This window comes from Eptatretus burgeri, chromosome 1, assembly GCF_056783735.1.
Source record: "Eptatretus burgeri isolate ZD-2024b chromosome 1, Ebu_testis_v1, whole genome shotgun sequence".
In the NCBI taxonomy this organism is placed as follows: domain Eukaryota; kingdom Metazoa; phylum Chordata; class Myxini; order Myxiniformes; family Myxinidae; genus Eptatretus; species Eptatretus burgeri.
The window spans coordinates 101,402,563-101,421,960 of NC_140961.1; the positions used below are offsets into that span (position 1 = coordinate 101,402,563).

The window sequence follows — 19,398 nt, forward strand, 5'->3', positions numbered from 1 at the left end:
CAAATGAGAATATTGTAAATTTACTTTAAAAAACACCCCATGATACGCATTGAATCAACCACAACAAGAGCAATAAGACCTGGAGCACTAGAAGGTAAAGATTATTACAATATTTCAGAATAGGAACATATGCGATTGAGGAATGAAGGTCAAATATTTGAGGAGGTTTCTCTTGGTGCAACAAAATATTCACATTGTAAGAGAGTTAAAGAAACTAAAATCTGGTGGTCTTGGGATATTAGAAATGAATCCAGAAGGAATGAAACAAATTATTAAACATCTGAGCGGGGTTAAGATTTTGTCATTCGGTTTTGATGTTGATGAGGAAACTCAACGCAAACGTATGAAATTCAGAGATACAAGTATTAGTGAAGAAGAAATTACAACTCGTGTTAATGTTAGTGAAGAATTTGATGAAATATTTAAAGAAAAGGATTTATTTGAACACATCTACTTTTATGATGAAGAAAAGGAAAATTTCCCTGTTGATCTTTACAATTCATTAAATGATATTTTCCAATAAATAAATTGATGCGAAAAAAGAGCAAGAAGATTTAAGGAGCATCAAGAGTTGGTTTCAAAAGTTGTAAAACAACAGGAAGACATAAAGAATTAACGCAGACAGAAACTAACGGGTGAAGAAGCATTTGAAAGAAAACAAGATAAATTTTTAAAACCACTTTTAAAAACTTCCCAAGAAAAAATTATAGATACGTCCACAGTTCTCACAATAGAATATACTCCCAAAAAATATATGGAAAATAATGAAGATGGAGTATATATTGATCTGCTGCACTCTCTTAATTATAGAGTTAGACTTTCTGGTAAAAGTAGGAAGAATGAGGAGAAACACATTATTCAGGCTTGAAGTATCCTTGGTTCAGGTGTTAGTTTTCTTCCAAATGACCCATCACAATTAGTTAATACTGTTATTGTTGTTAGGTAGTGAGAAGGCTGGAAATAACAATAGTTTTAATGAAGCATCAGCCATTTTAGATCAGTTGATGAACATGAAAATAATGAATAAATACCAATACAAAGACATTTTATCTCAAATTAAATAAGATGAGAAGCACAATCCTTAGTTTCAATTTCTCAACAAGCGACCACACATCTTTATTCCCATTCCCACTACAACTTGACGAAACAAAAGAATATGAGGTGTCTTTATTGTCCATGGGAACTTATAATACCTTATTTAATATAACCGAGAAAAATGATAAGTTTCATTGTCTTGTAATCATATAATCCGGGGAGTTGATACAAAACGATAACAGTTTCACCCGGAGTATATTATATTTCTCAAATATCTTCCGAAATTGTTCATCTTATGAAAGAACAGGGTGATGAACCAAAAAATTATTTTAATAGATATTCAAAAACACTTCAAAATCAACAATTAAACTTAAAAATAACTACAAGGTTGATTTCACAAATGATAATTCATTGAGAGAGTTATTGAGTTTCTCCTCAAAAAAGATTGAAACAAATGGGACGTTTTACAGTGATAATGTCATTCAAATGTCCTCAGGAATAAATTCTGTATTAATTCACTGTGATTTGATTGATGGTTCTTTTAATGATCGAATAAGAACAAACACAATATTTTCATTCAGCGCATACTCAACCCCAATTGGTTATAAATTCAATATGGAATCCAAAAATCTGGTTTATGTACCTGTGTCAGGAAAAACCATAAACAGAGTAAATTTTAGGATAACCAACCAAGATAATCACATGATTTCTTTTAATGGAGAAATTATATCCATCAGAATTCACCTACGTGAAGTTTTCCAATAAATAAATACGATGGTTATTGCGAGGAAACACTAGTTGGGGAAATATAAAATAATTACAGGGGATGGGATGTTCCTTTCCCCATACTATAAGGGTGAAGGTCTGTATCTTGGTTGAGGATTCTATAAACCTCAGAAACAAAGGGGTGTCAGACATCAATTTCGAGGAGATGGGATAATTGATACTCTAATGGGTAGAGGTTCAACTATTCTTAAACATAAAGACCTAATTGGTTCAACTGCTTCTGCTGTGGGAAATGTATCGGGTGCTATAAAGAGTATAAACAATGGGCAAAAGGAATCTCATAAATTACAAGCAATAAAAGAAATTAAGAAAGGAAAAACTCAGTTGTCTCCCCAAGAATGACATAAAATAATTCAAATACATGTTCCATAATAATTCAAATACATGATCAGGATTCCAAAAGTTTAAACATCTTTTTTCCTAAATAAATACAAATGTGGAAGCAATTGATAGTATTGTGACGTCCACGGGACTTGAACAGTCCCGCCAACGTAGAATGAGCCGAAACGATGGAGGCGGTTTATTTTTATAACCCAAAGATGGCGGTTCTAATCGCTCTACCGCAAACGAGACGAGGAAGGTGGCATGAGTCGCTTTTCACTGAGTTGATAATGTTTATTTCTCTAACCAGAAATAACAAGACTCGGCAAGACGAGGGACCCGGGGCGATTCGACGGGATGGTGGTGTGGGTCGGGCGTGGGGAAAACTCAGACAATTCCAATGAATATACAACTCTCAAACCCTCTAAGGTGCCAGGTACACACACACACACACACACACACACACACACACACACACACACACACACACACACACACACACACAAAACGTAGCTGGTCCTGGTGGTCAGGCTGGCCCGTGGTGTGGACGCAACAGTCCCTGGATTGGCATTGGATGAGCTGGCCTTGCTCTCGTCAGGGGGGCAGGAGAAACCGTGGTGCTGTCGACCTCCTGGTCTTGGCCCAAGTCCGCTCACAGCCGCCAGGGAACCAGTTCTGGCGACAAATTGCGAGCAGGAGAGGGAGGCAGGTCTGCCCGCTGTTCGACCCCGTACTCCGAGCCAGCAGAACCCCAGAGCCAACCGAGGTGATGCACAAGGCAGAGGAAGGCCTCGAGACACGATGAAAACCAGGATCGAAAACAGCCCAACAAAAAGCACGCTCCCAGCACAACAACCTCCACCAAAACAGTTTTTCTGTCCCGATCTTCTTCCTCTTCCTTTTCGACCCCGAACAGAACCTTTTTATCCTCCCGTGCTCGTCACTTCCAATCGAGCCGTTTTATTGGCCCTGCGCCGTCGCCTTCCACCAATCGTGATCACGGGGCGGAGCCATCCGCAACACTGTCCTGTGACATCACGTTAAGCCTCCAGGGACTACTAAAAGGGGTTTACGCAGACACACTTACCCTATCCCGTGTCCCTATCTAATTACGTGACAATTATCATTTCCCCCTTGAAGAAATGGACATTTACGAGACAACTTATCACCACTGAATTGCTACTTATTACATCGAGATCCTGGTAAACTCGAACAGCATGGCATACCTAATTAAACATTCTAATTACACTTTAAATGCATACCCCCCCTCAAACGTAACACTGCCCCCTCCTCTGGTACCGCAGCTCCTGCAAGGTATATCACAGGCGCTACCGTACCAGCCTTAACACTTACTGACTCACACCTAATTAACCTAACGAAATAAAGTGGGAGGGGCAATGGGCAGCGAGCCGCAGCTAACTTACCTATCCTGCTTAATGTACTGCTACCCCCTTATGGCCTTATCCTCGCCAAAACAATCATTCATTTTTTTTTTTTATCACATGAGAGCACTGAGCGAAGTTGCACTCCATCCTCTGGATCATCGCTCTTGCCCAACACTCTTCCAGTGATCTGGGGAGGGGAAACAAAAGGTTCCACAAAAACACAACACTTATACTTTACATTCCTACTCTAAGCCTTAACGACACTATTCACGGGATATCTACACTTCACCGCGTCCCCCAGTGGATGCTAATAGACCCAGCGTTACCTGGGGAGCCAATTTTCAAATTTGCTTGCCCCAAAATTATGCGGACATCATGCCCTTGCTGCACATGTCAAGTTGTGCGGGATCGAGTGGGACTCACACATCTTCACAACACTCACACCATGGTCATCATCACATTTCTAGGTCATGGTCCCCATTTTAATGATGCAGGCTGAACCCCGTCATGGCCGTGGGGTGGGTTACCACAAGATAATGGGGGCATCTCAGGTGCAACCATGCCCACAGGTAAGCTTTAGTCCAACCAGACGTTTCTCCGCCCCGCTCCCTTTGATTCCCTCCCCCCTGGTAGCCATCAGCTCTAATCCCGTACAACACTCTGGAAGGGGTCTCACTGGCTCCTCTGGCCTTCCTGGGTCGCCAAGGTCCTACCCGCCTTGGTCGCCCAACCAGACCCTCTCCCAGTTGCCTCCAGACACTGTCACCATTAGCCACCAGGGGTGAATCTCCTTGAAGGGGGTCGCAATTCCCACTCACCGTGAGCCTCAGCAATCCCTGTGGACAAGCACATCATCCACACCCACAAAACCCACATGACTCCCCCACCCCATCGGCCTTACATGTGATACCTGCATTTCTAACACTTCACCGGCCATGACCTTCCCCGTTACCACACCATGTCCAATAAAAAATCAATGTGTGCACCATACAATTCACTTCTTAACTTAAAACAACTCACACAGCACTTCTCACCCGATCCACGCACCAGCCTTTGGACAGACACTTGTGCCCGCTTTGTTACCAATTACCCACTGTCCCGATTGTCACTCCAAAACCCAGCAGCATTTACAAAACCATGCCAATTTTTCGACAATTCACTTTTTTCACCAAAGGAGGGCACTTCGCCACAATCTCAGCAGCCGAGGATGGCCGTATATGCTCAGCCAAATCTAGTCTCCCCGACCCCCGACAGTGATCTCCGGACCCGACCTATGAAAGGGCATCTCGGATAGACCTGGTGGTTCAGCAGGAGGATTCACCCTCTCCGAGTCTAAAAGTCTATTGGAGGGTCCCTCCATCGCCGGGTACCGGCAATATCGTTGCATGTGTCCTCTTCGCCCGCACAGGAAACAACTCCCCATAAAAGGCCCCCGTGAGTATCGGTGAAATGTCTCTTCCAGTTCCGGACCCCTTCGGCCATAATCTAATTGCTCTATTGGCTGGGCTGGACCCCGCCGCTTTGGCGCACTAACTACCGGATTACCCTTTGTCAAACTCGACAGTTTCTGGCAAATTTCCTGAAACATTTGGGTAATGCCAATTTCTCCCAGCCCCCCTCCCTGATCCTGGATCTCCGCCTGTCGGACCGTCACCGATGGCCTCTATGGAACCCGACCCGGCCGACTCCACGAGGCCAGCCTGGCCACGCACTCGGCCGCTCGGTGAACGGTGGGTGGATCCTGTAACTCCACTAGCGCTCAGACCTCAGGGTCAGGAAGAGCAGCTAAAAATTTCTCTAGTGCCAGTCTGTCCCATGCCTCCACTGTAAGGTCCCGATACGCGATCCTGACTGATTGGTAAATGTCCTGTGCCAGCTCCTGCACTGTCTCACCCGGCTTTAATCTGCGGTGCTGGAGCTGGGCCCGCACCAGATCACAGTTTGCCGCGAACCCAAACTGAAGACCCAACGCCTCGCAAATGTGGGAGCTGGTCAACATCCCTCCGTGATCACGTTTAACACATCTGCGGCTGGTCCCCGCAACGTTGCCACCAAATTCCCTGTACGTTCCCGCTTATTCCACCCTTTTAGTCGGGAAATACACTCAAATTGCGTCAGAAAGGCTTCAAGGCTCCCTGACCCGTCAAAATTTACCAGGGGGATCACTTTTACGGTGGCCCGCTTCTCAGTTTCTCCCTTGTCCGAATCCAGCCCAGGGATCAAACACCCTTGTGGCTGCGTATCCAATTTCGGAGCCCACTGTGGCCAAAGATGTTTTGTGGTGAGGGTCTCATGGGTCAATTTTGCCTCCTGTTCCAAACGTTGAATGGACCGATTCACCTCTTCCCGCAGGATCCTCTAGGCCCGCACAACCTCCTCCAAGGCTCCGTCGCGAGTTTGTAGCTGCTCCTCAACCAACCCGGACACTCTACTTACAAAAGACGGCTCTACCAGGCCTTTATCCAAGACTTCATCTTGGCTCATAATTTAATCTTGTTCGTCCAAACGAGCCTCCAATCCTTTTACCTCCTCCGCCAAATTCATCCCTTGCTTCCTCAGCTCTCCCCACTCTTCTACTTGCAGCTGCATACGAGCATCCACACAGGCACGATGACGTTCCAGGCTTTCATCCACTTTATCAACCCGAATGTTCGTTGCATCAATTTTATCTACCAATCTTTTTCGTATATTTTCCCCCTCCAATGTAATTTCTATCTTTGTTTCCTCCAATCTATCCTAGAATTTACTTTGTATTTCCCCCAATTGAACGTCCACACACTCCTGCATCTCAGTTTTCATTTTCTCCATCTTTTCCCCCAATTCATCCCTCATTAAATCAATCCGTGCACCCAACTGTTCCCCCATTACCCCCAATTGATCTGTCATTTCTGCCCTCTGTGTCACGAATTGATTTGCCATTTCTGCCCTCTGTGCCATCATTTCTGCCCTCTGTGTCACGAATTGATTTGCTATTTGTACTGTCATGTCTGCTATTAAACGTTCCAACATTGTCTGGATCGTCAACGCACCGGTTTCCGGCGCTGCCGGCCCCGTTATGGGCGATGAAGCACGGTCCACGCTTGGAATGGGGGAGGTTTCAATCCTACCCCCGTCTCTCCCTTCTTCCCCCGACTCGCTGCCAGACACGTGGCCTTCCTCCTCAAACATCTGCACATCTGCCATGGTGCAGAAGTCCCGTTTGCCGCCAATTAATTTTAATTTGAAAAATCCCGCCAAAATTTTCCCGCGCTCGCTCGCTTTTCTGTAGTAATTTTATATTCCAGTTCGTGGCGAGATTTCAGTACTGGTATATTCTCCCGATACCAAATATAATTTAGAGGGGTTCGAACATCCCACTTCTGACACCAATGTGACGTCCACGGGACTTGAACAGTCCCGCCAATGTAGAATGAGCCGAAACGATGGAGGTGGTTTATTTTTTAACCCAAAGATGGCGGTTCTAATCGCTCTACCGCAAACGGGACGAGGAAGGTGGCACGAGTCGCTTTTCACTGAGTTGATAATGTTTATTTCTCTAACCAGAAATAACAAGACTCGGCAAGAAGAGGGACCCGGGGCGATTCGACGGGATGGTGGTGTGGGTTCGGGCGTGGGGAAAACACAGACAATTCCAATGAATATACAAATCTCAAACCCTCTAAGGCGCCAGGTACACACACACACACACACACACACACACACACACACACACACACACACACACACACACACACACACACACACACACACACACACACAAAACGTAGCTGGTCCTGGTGGTCAGGCTGGCCCGTGGTGTGGACACAACAGTCCCTGGATTGGCGTTGGACGGGCTGGCCTTGCTCTCGTCAGGGGGGCAGGAGAAACCGTGGTGCTGTCGACCTCCTGGTCTTGGCCCAAGTCCGCTCACAGCTGCCAGGGAACCAGTTCTGGCGCCAAATTGCGAGCAGGAGAGGGAGGCAGGTCCGCCCGCCGTTCGACCCCGTACTCCGAGCCAGCAGATCCCCAGAGCCAACCGAGGTGATGCACGAGGCACAGGAAGGCCTCGAGACACGATGAAAACCAGGATCGAAAACAGCCCAACAAAAAGCACGCTCCCAGCACAACAACCTCCACCAAAACAGTTTTTCTGTCCCGATCTTCTTCCTCTTCCTTTTCGACCCCGAACAGAACCTTTTTATCCACCTGCCCTCGTCACTTCCAATCGAGCCGTTTTATTGGCCCTGCGCCGTCTACTTCCGCCAATCGTGATCACGGGGCGGAGCCATCCGCAGTACTGTCCTGTGACGTCACGGCAAGCCTCCAGGGACTACTAAAAGGGTTTACGCAGACACACTTACCCTATCCCGTGTCCCTATCTAATTATGTGACAATTATCATTTCCCCCTTGAAGAAATGGACATGTACTCGACAACTTATCACCACTGAATTGCTACTTATTACATCGAGATCCTGGTAAACTCGAACAGCATGGCATACCTAATTAAACATCCTAATTACCCTTTAAATGCATACCCCCCCTCAAACGTAACAGTATTTATGATTTGGATGATACCATTATTATCTCAAACTCCACTAAAAAAGAAGACTACTTCAAGGTAAATTCAATAACTGGAATAGACTGGAATGCAAATGATACAAAAAGTTTTGAAATAAATAATCAACAAACTTATTTGAATCTATCTGAAAGTTTCTTGTTGTGTAATTTTACATTCACTAAGGCTGGGAATAACACAAACGCTGCACTCGTAAATGATTTATTCTGGAAAATGTTTGATAGTGTTCGTTTGTACATTGGAACACAAGAAATTGAAGCGGTTGATTGTCTCTGCTGCATCTGAAATGATGAAATTTACACTATATTCATTCGGTGATAGAATGGGAAAGGGGGCTGTCGAAGGTTTTATTCCTGATATGTCAACGGGAACAAACACAGACACTGGATATAGTCAAAGGAATGGAATGTATAATGATGATACAAAAGCAGGTAATAGTTTTACTGTGGCAATTCCTCTGAAAGGTTTATTTGGATTTTGTGATCATGATAAAGTTCTGTATGGTCTTAAAATGAGATTTCAACGACAAAGGAATGATAATGAAAATAGATTACTTTTTGATGTTTGTAATGGTTTTGCTGCTCAGAATAAATTTGTAATTGATAACATGAGTTGGTATATTAGTGAATATACTCCTAATCTTAAAACCGAAGAGATGTTGAATAGAAGACTTAACTCAAAGAAACCACTCAATGTATCATACCTTAAAAGGTATGGTCCAAGGATCATGCCATTAAATTTTTGACTTGGTCCCCCCCCCAAAAAATTTTTTTTTTTGCATTTCTACATGTTTTAAGTGATTTCCAACCCCCCCCCCCAAAATTTTTTTTTTTTTTGCATTTCTACATGTTTTAAGTGATTTCCAACCCCCCCCCCCAAAAAAAATTGTTTGAGAATTTTTTTTTGGCATTTTTACATGTTTTAAGTGATTTCCAACCCCACCCCCAGAAAAAATTGTTACCCCCCCAAAAAGCAATTTTTTTGCATTTCTACATGTTTTCAGTGATTTCCAACCCCCCCCCCCCAAAAAAAAAAATGTTGGAGAAAATAACTATAACTCTCAGCACTGTTGACATATTTAATGAATAAGATAAAAGGTTCACTTGAGTGACCCAGTAGTATTGGCGGCGGAGGTTTTGCACTCTCCCGAGTGCTCGCCCTCTAGTCTAAAAACATGTTTTCACTTTGTCATTATGAGGTATTTTGCATAGATTGGTAACAATTTAAATTTAATTCATTTTAAATTCAGGCTTTAACACAATAAAATGTGACAAAAGTTGAGGGGTGTCAACACTTTCTGAAGGCACTGTAAACTTGATGAATTAATTATCCTTTCATGCACCATTTGTAGATAAAGTTTTATAAACATGTAATTAATTTTGAAGTAATGTTGTGTGCAAATTTTTAAGTTTTGGAGTCTACATTATTTATTTCCAACTTCATAAATCAAAACTGCATTGTTGTAGTAAGTTCACTATTTATTATGAACTGCTAGTTTATAAAGAAAAATCACTCCTATGAAGGTTTCTTGTACCACAGATGGATTACAACACAGATTTACAACAGCATGGATGAAAACTTTGCACACTTTAATTGCCCTTTCACCTATGCCACAATTTGCTTTCTGTGTGGCTTGGGCAGTTTGGGGAAATATTCGGGTGAATAAGAACTTTGAGGTTCGAATTGGAGTCATTGTTTGGGAATGTATTGTGCAATCAAGAGCATGGGCAGTATGTGCAATTGTTTATCTGATACTTTTAGCAATCATTTCCCTTGTCTTGGCTATCAAAGCCCAAAAACAAACACAAAATGAGGAGCTCAAGTTCATCTCCTACAGCCTTTTATTTTGCTTTCTGGTTGGCATGGCTTTTGTTCCTGCTTACAGTAGCACTCAAGGAATGTTTGCTGTTGCTTCAGAGATTTTTGCTATTGTTTCCATGGGTTTTGGTGTTCTTGGATGTATTTTCATTCCAAAGTGCTATTTCATTATATTTAAAATAAAGTGAAAAGGATTACACTTTTTGTTTGTACTATTATCGATTGATTTATTTCTTTGTCTCAAAACGTGAGTAGATGATAAATGGGGTTTCTGGGAGGCCATTTCAAATGAATGGGGAAAAAGGGAAAAACCTTCTGACCCAAGCCCCAAAAGCCCAAAATAGGAGACTCATTTTCTCCCCACCTATCCCTTCCCTCCCATACAAGCAAATGTAAATTTGAGACTCCTTTCCTCCCCCTCCCTTACAAGCAAATATAAAATTGAAACGATGAAAGATTGAGACTCACTGATTAAAGCACTTCTTTCCTTTCATATTTTCATTCCACTCAAAGAGCGAACCAACAAATATTTGTCCATGTTCAACTTTAGGGAATAACTTAATTTTATTATAACATTCATTTCCATCGAGTATATTCACAAAGAATAACTTGGAACTTGGTTCTTGGTTTAAGTGTCTTTGTTGTGCAGAAATGCTCAAAATCATTTGAAGCAAGGTGTTTTAAAATGAGTCGGTCTGGAGTCAGCCAAGTTCCCTCGCCCGAAACAAAAATGCGACTCATTTCCTATGTGAGACACACCCTGAAAAAACCCATTGTTTTCACATTTCATTGACGTCATCAACTTGCCTATTTAAACTAACTTGCCGAGTGTGTTTTATTTTGAATATGGAGTGTTCAGATTATTACTACAACCTTGCAGATCAATCGTTTTCACAATTGAAAGGTGAGATCCTTGTTTTATATTGAATTTTATATATTCATTATTTGTTTTGTTTTATACAGAATTAAATCACTATACAACCAATAATTATTGTATGTCTTTTTCTAACAGGATGTCCCCAATAAGAACATCGTTGATAACTGATCTGGAACACGAGGCGTTTGCATATCACGACGAGTGGCAAAAAATGAATGACTTCCTTAAAGACAATCAATCGTTCAGAAGAGAAACGAATTATATTTTTGTTGGTTGGAAAGAAGTTCTCTGACGCCCTCTGACCTTGAATGAGTCGAGTCAAAGGTGAGAAATTATCCCTGTGTGTGTGTGTGTGTGTGTGTGTGTGTGTGTGTGTGTGTGTGTGTGTGTGTGTGTGTGTGTGTGTATTTGTGTGTAGATGTGTGTTTATATGTGTATGTGTGTGTGTGTGTGTGTGTGTGTGTGTGTGTGTGTGTGTGTGTGTGTGTGTGTGTGTGTGTGTTTATATGTGTATGTGTGTGTGTCTCTGTCTCTGTCTCTGTCTTTGTCTCTCTTTCTCTCTCTCCCTCTATCTATATCTGTCTCTATGTCTCTGTCTATATCTCTCTTGAGTGTTGACTCATTATTATTATTTTTATTTTTTTCAGTTTAAACACCTGTCTGGATGAACCAAACACACAATTTAATCTTCTGGATGAATCTGACATGACACTCAATCTTCTGGAGATAAATGTTATGTTTATTATTTTATTAATATCATAATATAATCATCTTTATATACCCTATTTGTTCTTTCCTCTTTGTTTTGAACAGAATATGTTTTCTGAGTTTCAAAATCACAAACCATCAGACTGCTGCGAAAGAAGATTTTGTTCAATATTTGTAATCTTATTTTATTATATATGCTTTCCTTATAATTATCTGATTTTGAATTACAAGAAAAGAATAAAGGAGATGTAAAGGTGGGGGGGGGGGGTTGGGGGAGGGTTGGGGTTGAGGGGGTAGATGCGCTCCTCCAACGGCCCACCACCCCCCTCATCCCTCTCCCCTCCCCTCCCCTTGTTTGTGTGGGGAAGGGTGGGGGTGGGATGAGGGGGGTAGTGGGTCAAAGGTGGGGGTGCACAAGGGGTGGGACTTGTGCAGGTGGGGCTTATGTGGGTGGGTGGAGCTTGTGTGTATGGGGTTTGTGTGGACATGGCTTGTGTGGGTGGAGCAATTTTTTAAATTAAATAAGCATGTTGTGTGTGGGAACTAATAAACTAATCACTAATTATGTGAATAAGATGGATGTGGATGTGGCTTTTGTGGGTGGAGATTGCATGAGTGGTGTTTGCGTGGGTAGGGTTTGCGTGGATGTGGCTTATGTGGTTGGGGCTTGTGTGGATGTGGCTGGTGTGGGTGGGGCTTTTGTGGATGGGGCTTGTGTGGATGTGGCTTTTGTGGGTGGGGCTTGTGTGGGTGTAGTTTGTGTGGGTGGGGCTTGTGTGGGCGGAGTCAAAAAGGGGTGGAGTCAAAAAAAAATTCAATTTATCTTTGTCTTTTGTAATCCCTGTGAATAAAATGAATGTAAAATATCTTCCCCCTTAAATCACATAATTTTAAGTCCAAGGGTTTTTTTTTCAATTTATCTTTGTCTTTTTTAATTCCTGTGAATAAAATGAACCTAAAATCTCTTCCCCCTTTAAATCACATAATTTGTAAGTCCAAGGAACTGTACCGACGATATCAACAATTTAAAAAAGTTCATTTGTCCATCCCTTGGTATAACCTTTTTCAAAATGAGATTTCCACCTGTATATTCTTACTTTATCACCAACTATGTTCACTCAAATAAAATATTTAGTGTATATATATATATATATATATATATATATATATATATATATATATATATTCATATAAATTCACTCATATATTCATATAAAAAATTCACTCAACTCAGTTCTCAAAAATGGGTATCTTTAATTCAGGATATTGTAGATAAGTTTAATGATACGATTCACACCTCAATGAATACCAAACCATCAGAAACATTTACAAAATTAGAATATGAGAAAGAGATTAATGTCAGGAAGCCTAAGTTCAAAGTTGGTGATATAGTAAGAATATACAGGTGGAAATCTCATTTTGAAAAAGGTATACAAAGCAATGGACAAATGAAATTTTTATTCCCGCGCTTTCGAAGAAAAGCGGGAATATTGTGATTGTGTCCGCCGTCCGTACGTCCGTCCGTACTTCTGTACGTCCGTCTGTCTTACCCTGTAACTCCTCCTACACCGTTTGAAATAGGAACTTGAAACTTTCGGACATAGTACATATATGTATGGGGAAGTGCACAACACTTTCGGATTTTTGATATGACCCATAGGGGCCGGGCCAGAGTGGTTGGGGTCATGGGGGTCGATTAAAAAAAAAAAAATTTATAGCTTTTTAAATCAAACATATTCATGAGTGATACATCTAACAACATATTTTTTTAAACACATGATGATCAGAGGGTGCTTGGGGGTAGGGGTTGCTTAGCAGATAGGGGGTCAAAATAGCTCCTCCTACACCGTTTGAGATAGGAACTTGAAACTTTGGGACATAGTAGATATATGTATGGGGAAGTGCACAACACTGTCGGATTTTTGATATGACCCCTTGGGGCGGGCCAGAGGGGGTGGGGTCATTGGGGGGTGATTTTTTTAAATTTAAATTGTTGATGTACGAGATACAGTTCCTTGGACCTATAAGGTATATGATTTGGAAGGGGAAGAGATTTTAGGTTCATTTTATTCACAAGAATTGCAAAAGACAAAGATAATCTATTGAATTCTTTTTTTTTGACACCACCCCTTTTTTAACTCCGCCATTTTTTGACTACGCCCACACAAGCCCCACCCACGCAAACCCCATACACACAAGCTCCACACACATAAACCCCACCCCACACAAGCTCCACCCACAAAAACCACATCCATCATATTCACATTATTAGTGATAAGTTAATTAGTTCCCTACACACAACATGTTCATTTTATTTAAAAAAATGCTCCACCCACGCAAACCACATACACACAAACCCCATGCACATGAGCTCCACCCACCCACACAGGCTCCACCCACCCACACAAGCCCCACCCATCCACACAAGCTCCAACCACACAAGCCCCACCCATCCACACAATCCATGCCCACACAAACCCCACCCACCCCCTCATCCCCCCTGTGCGCCCCACCTTTGACCCACCACCCCCCTCATCCCACCCCCACCCTTCCCCACACACACATGGGGAGTGGGGTGGGATGAGGGGAGTGGTGGGTCATTTGGGGAGCGTACCTACCCCCCCTCCCCCCACCCCTCCTTTGCACTTCCTTTATTCTTTTTTATAATTAAGAATTAAATAATTGAAAGCAAAGCAAATATAGTTAATCAAGATTGAAAATATTAAATATTCTTCTTTGGGTAAATATTCATTTGCAAGAATGGATGATGTTTTTCAGCAGTCAGATGTCTTGTGATTTTGAAACTCAGACATCATATTCTGTTTAAAACAAGAGGAACCCTATTAGAGCATATAAAGATGATGAGATAATGATATGAATGAAATATTTAATTAAAGATTTACCTCCAGAAGAGATAGTGTCATGTCAGATTCCTCCAGAAGATCAAGTTGTGTGTTTGAACTGAAAAATAAAATAAAAATAATAATTAGTCAAGAATAGAAACAGCCAGACACACACACACACACACGCACACGCACACTCACACTCACACTCACATTTACACACACACACACACACACACACGCACACTCACACTCACATTTACACACACACACACACACACACACATGCACACACATTTACACACACACATACACACACACGCATATGCACACACGCACATGTGCACACACATACACACACACGCATATGCACACACGCATATGCACACACGCACATGTGCACACACATACACATACACACACACGCATATGCACACACGCACATGTGCACATGCTCATATACATATGCACACACATACACACACACACATGTGCACACGCTCATACACATGCACAAACACATATACACACATATATGTGTGTTTCTCACCTTGGACTCGATTCATTCCACGTCAGATGATGTGAGAGTAATTATTTCCAGTCAACAATAATATCGTTCAGTTCATTTTGAAACAAATGAATGTCTTCAAAAACGTGGTTCATTTTTATCCACTCGTCCTGTAATTTAGATAACTCATTTTCCACATCTGTTATCAATGATGTCATTATTGGGGACAACCTGTTAGAAAAAGACATAGAATATTTATTGGTCGTATCGTGATTTAATTAATAATCAGTTGCTTCACCGTCATTTTCAGAGGAAGCCGGACTATACAACACAAACATACACACACACACACACACACACACACACACACACACACACACACACACACACACACACACACACACACACACACACACACACACACACACACACACACACCAAGCTGTATTCATATATATATATATATATATATATATATATATATATATATATATATATATATATATATATATATATATATGTATATGTGTGTATCTTCTTCTTCTTCTTCTTCTTCTTCTTCTTCTTCTTCTTCTTCTTCTTTCGGCTGCTCCTGTTCGGGGTTCGACTGCGGATCATCCGCATGATCCGCATAATGATTTGGCACAGGTTTTACGCCGGATGCCCTTCCTGACGCAACTCTGGTCGCCTCTTACGACACAGGGATATGGTACACCTATTCCAACCCGGGCATACACCGGGCCCAGTACACTGGTACTCACTTCGCCGACCTCAGAAGGATGACAGGCTAAGTCAATCTCCTGGTGTGTATTAATTTAAGTGGCCAACGGGGCTTGAACTCAGGACCTTTTGGATCCCAAGTCGCTACCCGAACCACTACGCTAACACCAGGACGATATATATAAGTATGTTTATATATATATATATATATATATATATATATATATATATATATATATATATATATATATATATATATATATACATATACATATATATATATATACATATATATATATATACATATATATATATATATATATATATATATATGTATATATATATATATATATATATATATATATTTGAAGATTTCCGCCCGTTCGGCGTGCGCACGACGTTTTCAAACCAATCCAGGCCGCGCGTCCACTGAACGAGCAATCCAGTCGGAGCTTCCGGATGAATGCTGAAACCCAGCTACGGGTGTTGTTAACCACACCATAGATCAGCCAACTCTTCTGTCCATGTGCTAAAGGGTTGATCGCCGAATTATCGATGTACCTAATTATTCGCGCAAACAGAAATGCCGGAGATATACACCTCAAACGGAGCCTGCACGAAAACGAGCCGCTTAAGCAGCTCGTTCCGTTTGCGATTGCCGAGCGGTTATATATCGCCAAGCCCCATCGAACCCGATTATCTTATCAGTGTTAAAAACCAGCTTACATTCCGAACGCTCCATGGCAGTCAATGTGAGGAAGGGACGCAACGAGCAGGTGACATTTAACAATGGGGAACATTTATATGAACACAGGCATGCAATGAGTGGGGGGATGGGGAAAAAGACACGAGCAAAAACCTACAGCCGAGTTGTATTATTAAATGTAAAGCGAATACAACACAGGCACTTTACAGTTTCCTACTTGTTAGACGGGCCCACGGACACACACACGTACGCACACACACACACACCCAAGAAATGGTGGCTGATGCCTTTAATAAAGACTTCAACTCAGAGGACAGATGAGCTGAAACCCAGAACCTATCTGGAACTTCTCCACCTCGTGTGGTCTTCAAGCTGCTCGGACCCGGGCTCCAGCGAGAGTGAGCTGGATTCAATCGCCGTGAGCCGCGATCCTTCCCGAGCTCCAGCGAATCCTCTCGCGCTTCCGAACACATGCTGGTGAGACGAGGCACCGATCCTTTCCGTGGATGCATCGCTTCCTCGTAGAACCACCTCCAAGATGAGGCCAAGGAGTCGCACCAAGCCGGGAGCCAAGCGGAGAACAAAGAGCTCCGAGCCGAGCAACCAGTTCAACTCTCCTCCGATGAACAAAGCCTCTCACAACACAAACCGAGAACAAGAAGCAACCACCAGCAGCTCGAGCCGAGCAACCAGCTCAACTCTCTCCCGATGAACAAAGCAGCCGACTCTCTTTGACGAACCAAGCCAGCACCCAAAAAGCGAACCGAGCCAAGCAGAACCCAAAGGCCTGCTGAAAAGCCAAGCCGAAGCAAAAAGCTCTAAAAAATGCCTCCTCCTGAGCCAAGTAGAAGCAAGACGCTCACTGAACTAGCCAAGCCGAAGCCAAAAGCCTTCAAAAAGCCTCTTCCCTAACCCGAGCCAAGCAGAAGCCGAAGCTTACTGAACCAGCCCAAACACAGCAGAGGATCTCTTCCTTATTCTTCTCCGCCCCTTCCCCGCTCCCGGCGTGACTCATCCCCCATGCCCGCACAACCGCGGGTGGGAGGGAGTTGCTTAGGTCATGAATCACGGTACGGGAGAGCTCTTCTTCCTCTTCCCAGAAGAGGGGGAGGGTCCAGCTTCCTCTGTGTTGTGATCGCTCCTTAACTATTAAATTAAATCACAGCGCACTTAATTGATTTCTGCCCATTAAACAATGGAAGGTAAGCTATCTATGGAATATGCACTTATCGACATAACTGAGCTAAAGGAACCTGTATGTTGAGTGCGATCGAATTCCAAATTCATCACAATATGTATATATATATATATATATATATATATATATATATATATATATATATATATATATATATATATATATATATATATATATATATATACATATATATATATATATATATATATATATATATATATATATATATATATGTACACACATACACACATACACACATACACACACACACACACACACACACACACACACACACACGCATATATATCTATATTGCTGTTGTTCGTCTTTCGGCTGCTGCCGTTGGGGGTCGCCACTGCGGATCATCCGTTATGATCCGCATCCTGATTTGGCACAGGTTTTACGCCGGATGCCCTTCCTGACGCAACCCTGGTCGCCTCTTACGACACAGGGATAAGGATTGGGTTTTGCCATGATTCCGGGCTGCCCTACATCCTCTCATAGCGCGGCCCAGCGCAGAGTACCCGTCCTCAAGCGATCCTCCATCCCAAGCCTCCGAGTAGCCGGATTACAGGCGCACGCCCCTACGCCTGTTATATATATATATATATATATATATATATATATATATATATATATATATATATATATATATATATATATATATATATATATATATATATATATATATATATATATATGGTGTGTTCCAAAAGTATCCAACCTTAAATTTTCGTGCGTAAACAAATGAAGCTATGGAGGTGTGATTTGGTGCACGTATGTCGGCGATCCTAATCCGAATGCGTGAATATTTTCCCGCCTGCAGAAGCTGTCAGTCGCCGACAGACCACCGATGAGTGAGGAAGTGTAAGTGAGCGCCGTCATATTTTCGTTTTTGACAAAAAAAAAATTCGGATACCGCGCTCGGCAGTGTCGTTTACGACTTTCAGCCTCCTACATGTCTGCTGGAGCTCTGTGTAGCAGGGATGGCTCTCCCACTCGTTCGGCGCTACCTTCAGGAATTCGGAGGCCTTTTCGTGGCTTTTTTCACCCAGCAGGGAGAAGAAGGTCATCATTCATTCTGTAACCAATCCTGGGATTTGTTTCGGCCCCGCAATCATGTCTGATGGAGGAATTGGCGATGGTACTCGACAGCTTTTGGTCTGGACAAATTGGTGACCATCTTCAACTTCGTCTCCTCGGTCACGCGATCGTCGACGAAGGCGAACCCCACCAAGTGTTCCGACAGGTACCACAGTTGGTTCGAGAATGCTTTAACTGTCTTGTCCGATAACTTCCGATCCGGGTAACGTTTGAGCACATTCATGAACTGGATGTCGTTATAAGAGCCCGGACAACAATGGGTGCCTCGTTCCAATATTTTACGTATGCCAGGCTCACAACCAGGTCAAAGTCCAGACTATTCTTGCTTTCCTTTTTTGTCAGTTTGAATTGATGGTGGAACAAGTAAATTTTTATGGCGTATATTCCTTTAGCCATCCATCGAGCATGTAATGATGCATCACTCCTGGAGCCCGGAATCTGAAGGATCCGGCATCCTCATCGCCACCTAGGAATAGGAGAGATATCTTCAGCAATTCCAGGTAATCGTCCCTCTGTTGTTGTTGGGTGATTGCCATCGGTAAATAATCCAACATCTCCACTCGCAGCACAGCGAGTACTGGATCATCTAAAACCGTGCACACGTCACTCTGGTTATGATCCAAGTCTGCCCATTTCTTCTGAAAGCGTTTGAACAGAAGATCGTCGGGGCCAGAAGTTCCACCAAATGTGCAGGCATTGGCGTGCGACAGAACTATTTCATGCATGTGGTGTCTTCATGCAACCCACACGATTTCTCTCTAGATGTAGTTCTCTAGTCTGATGCAAGCGCCTCGATGCAGGCCGGTATTGCTGCTCGTAGTATCAAAGACAAT

The 19,398-nt window shown here is 42.6% G+C and overlaps 1 protein-coding gene across 2 annotated transcripts in view; it reads left to right on the forward strand.

Annotated features, from left to right (window-relative positions):
* Positions 1 to 10,057, forward strand: part of LOC147035066 (uncharacterized) — a 143,244-nt gene extending 133,187 nt beyond the window's left edge. For both annotated transcript variants that reach the window (XM_085892893.1, XM_085892972.1), the window contains one exon: positions 9,623 to 10,057. In XM_085892893.1, coding sequence (XP_085749019.1) covers positions 9,623 to 9,658 — 36 coding nt within the window. In that variant the 3' untranslated portion in view covers positions 9,659 to 10,057. The remainder of the gene's footprint in view (positions 1 to 9,622) is intronic.
* The last annotated feature ends 9,341 nt before the right edge of the window (positions 10,058 to 19,398 follow it).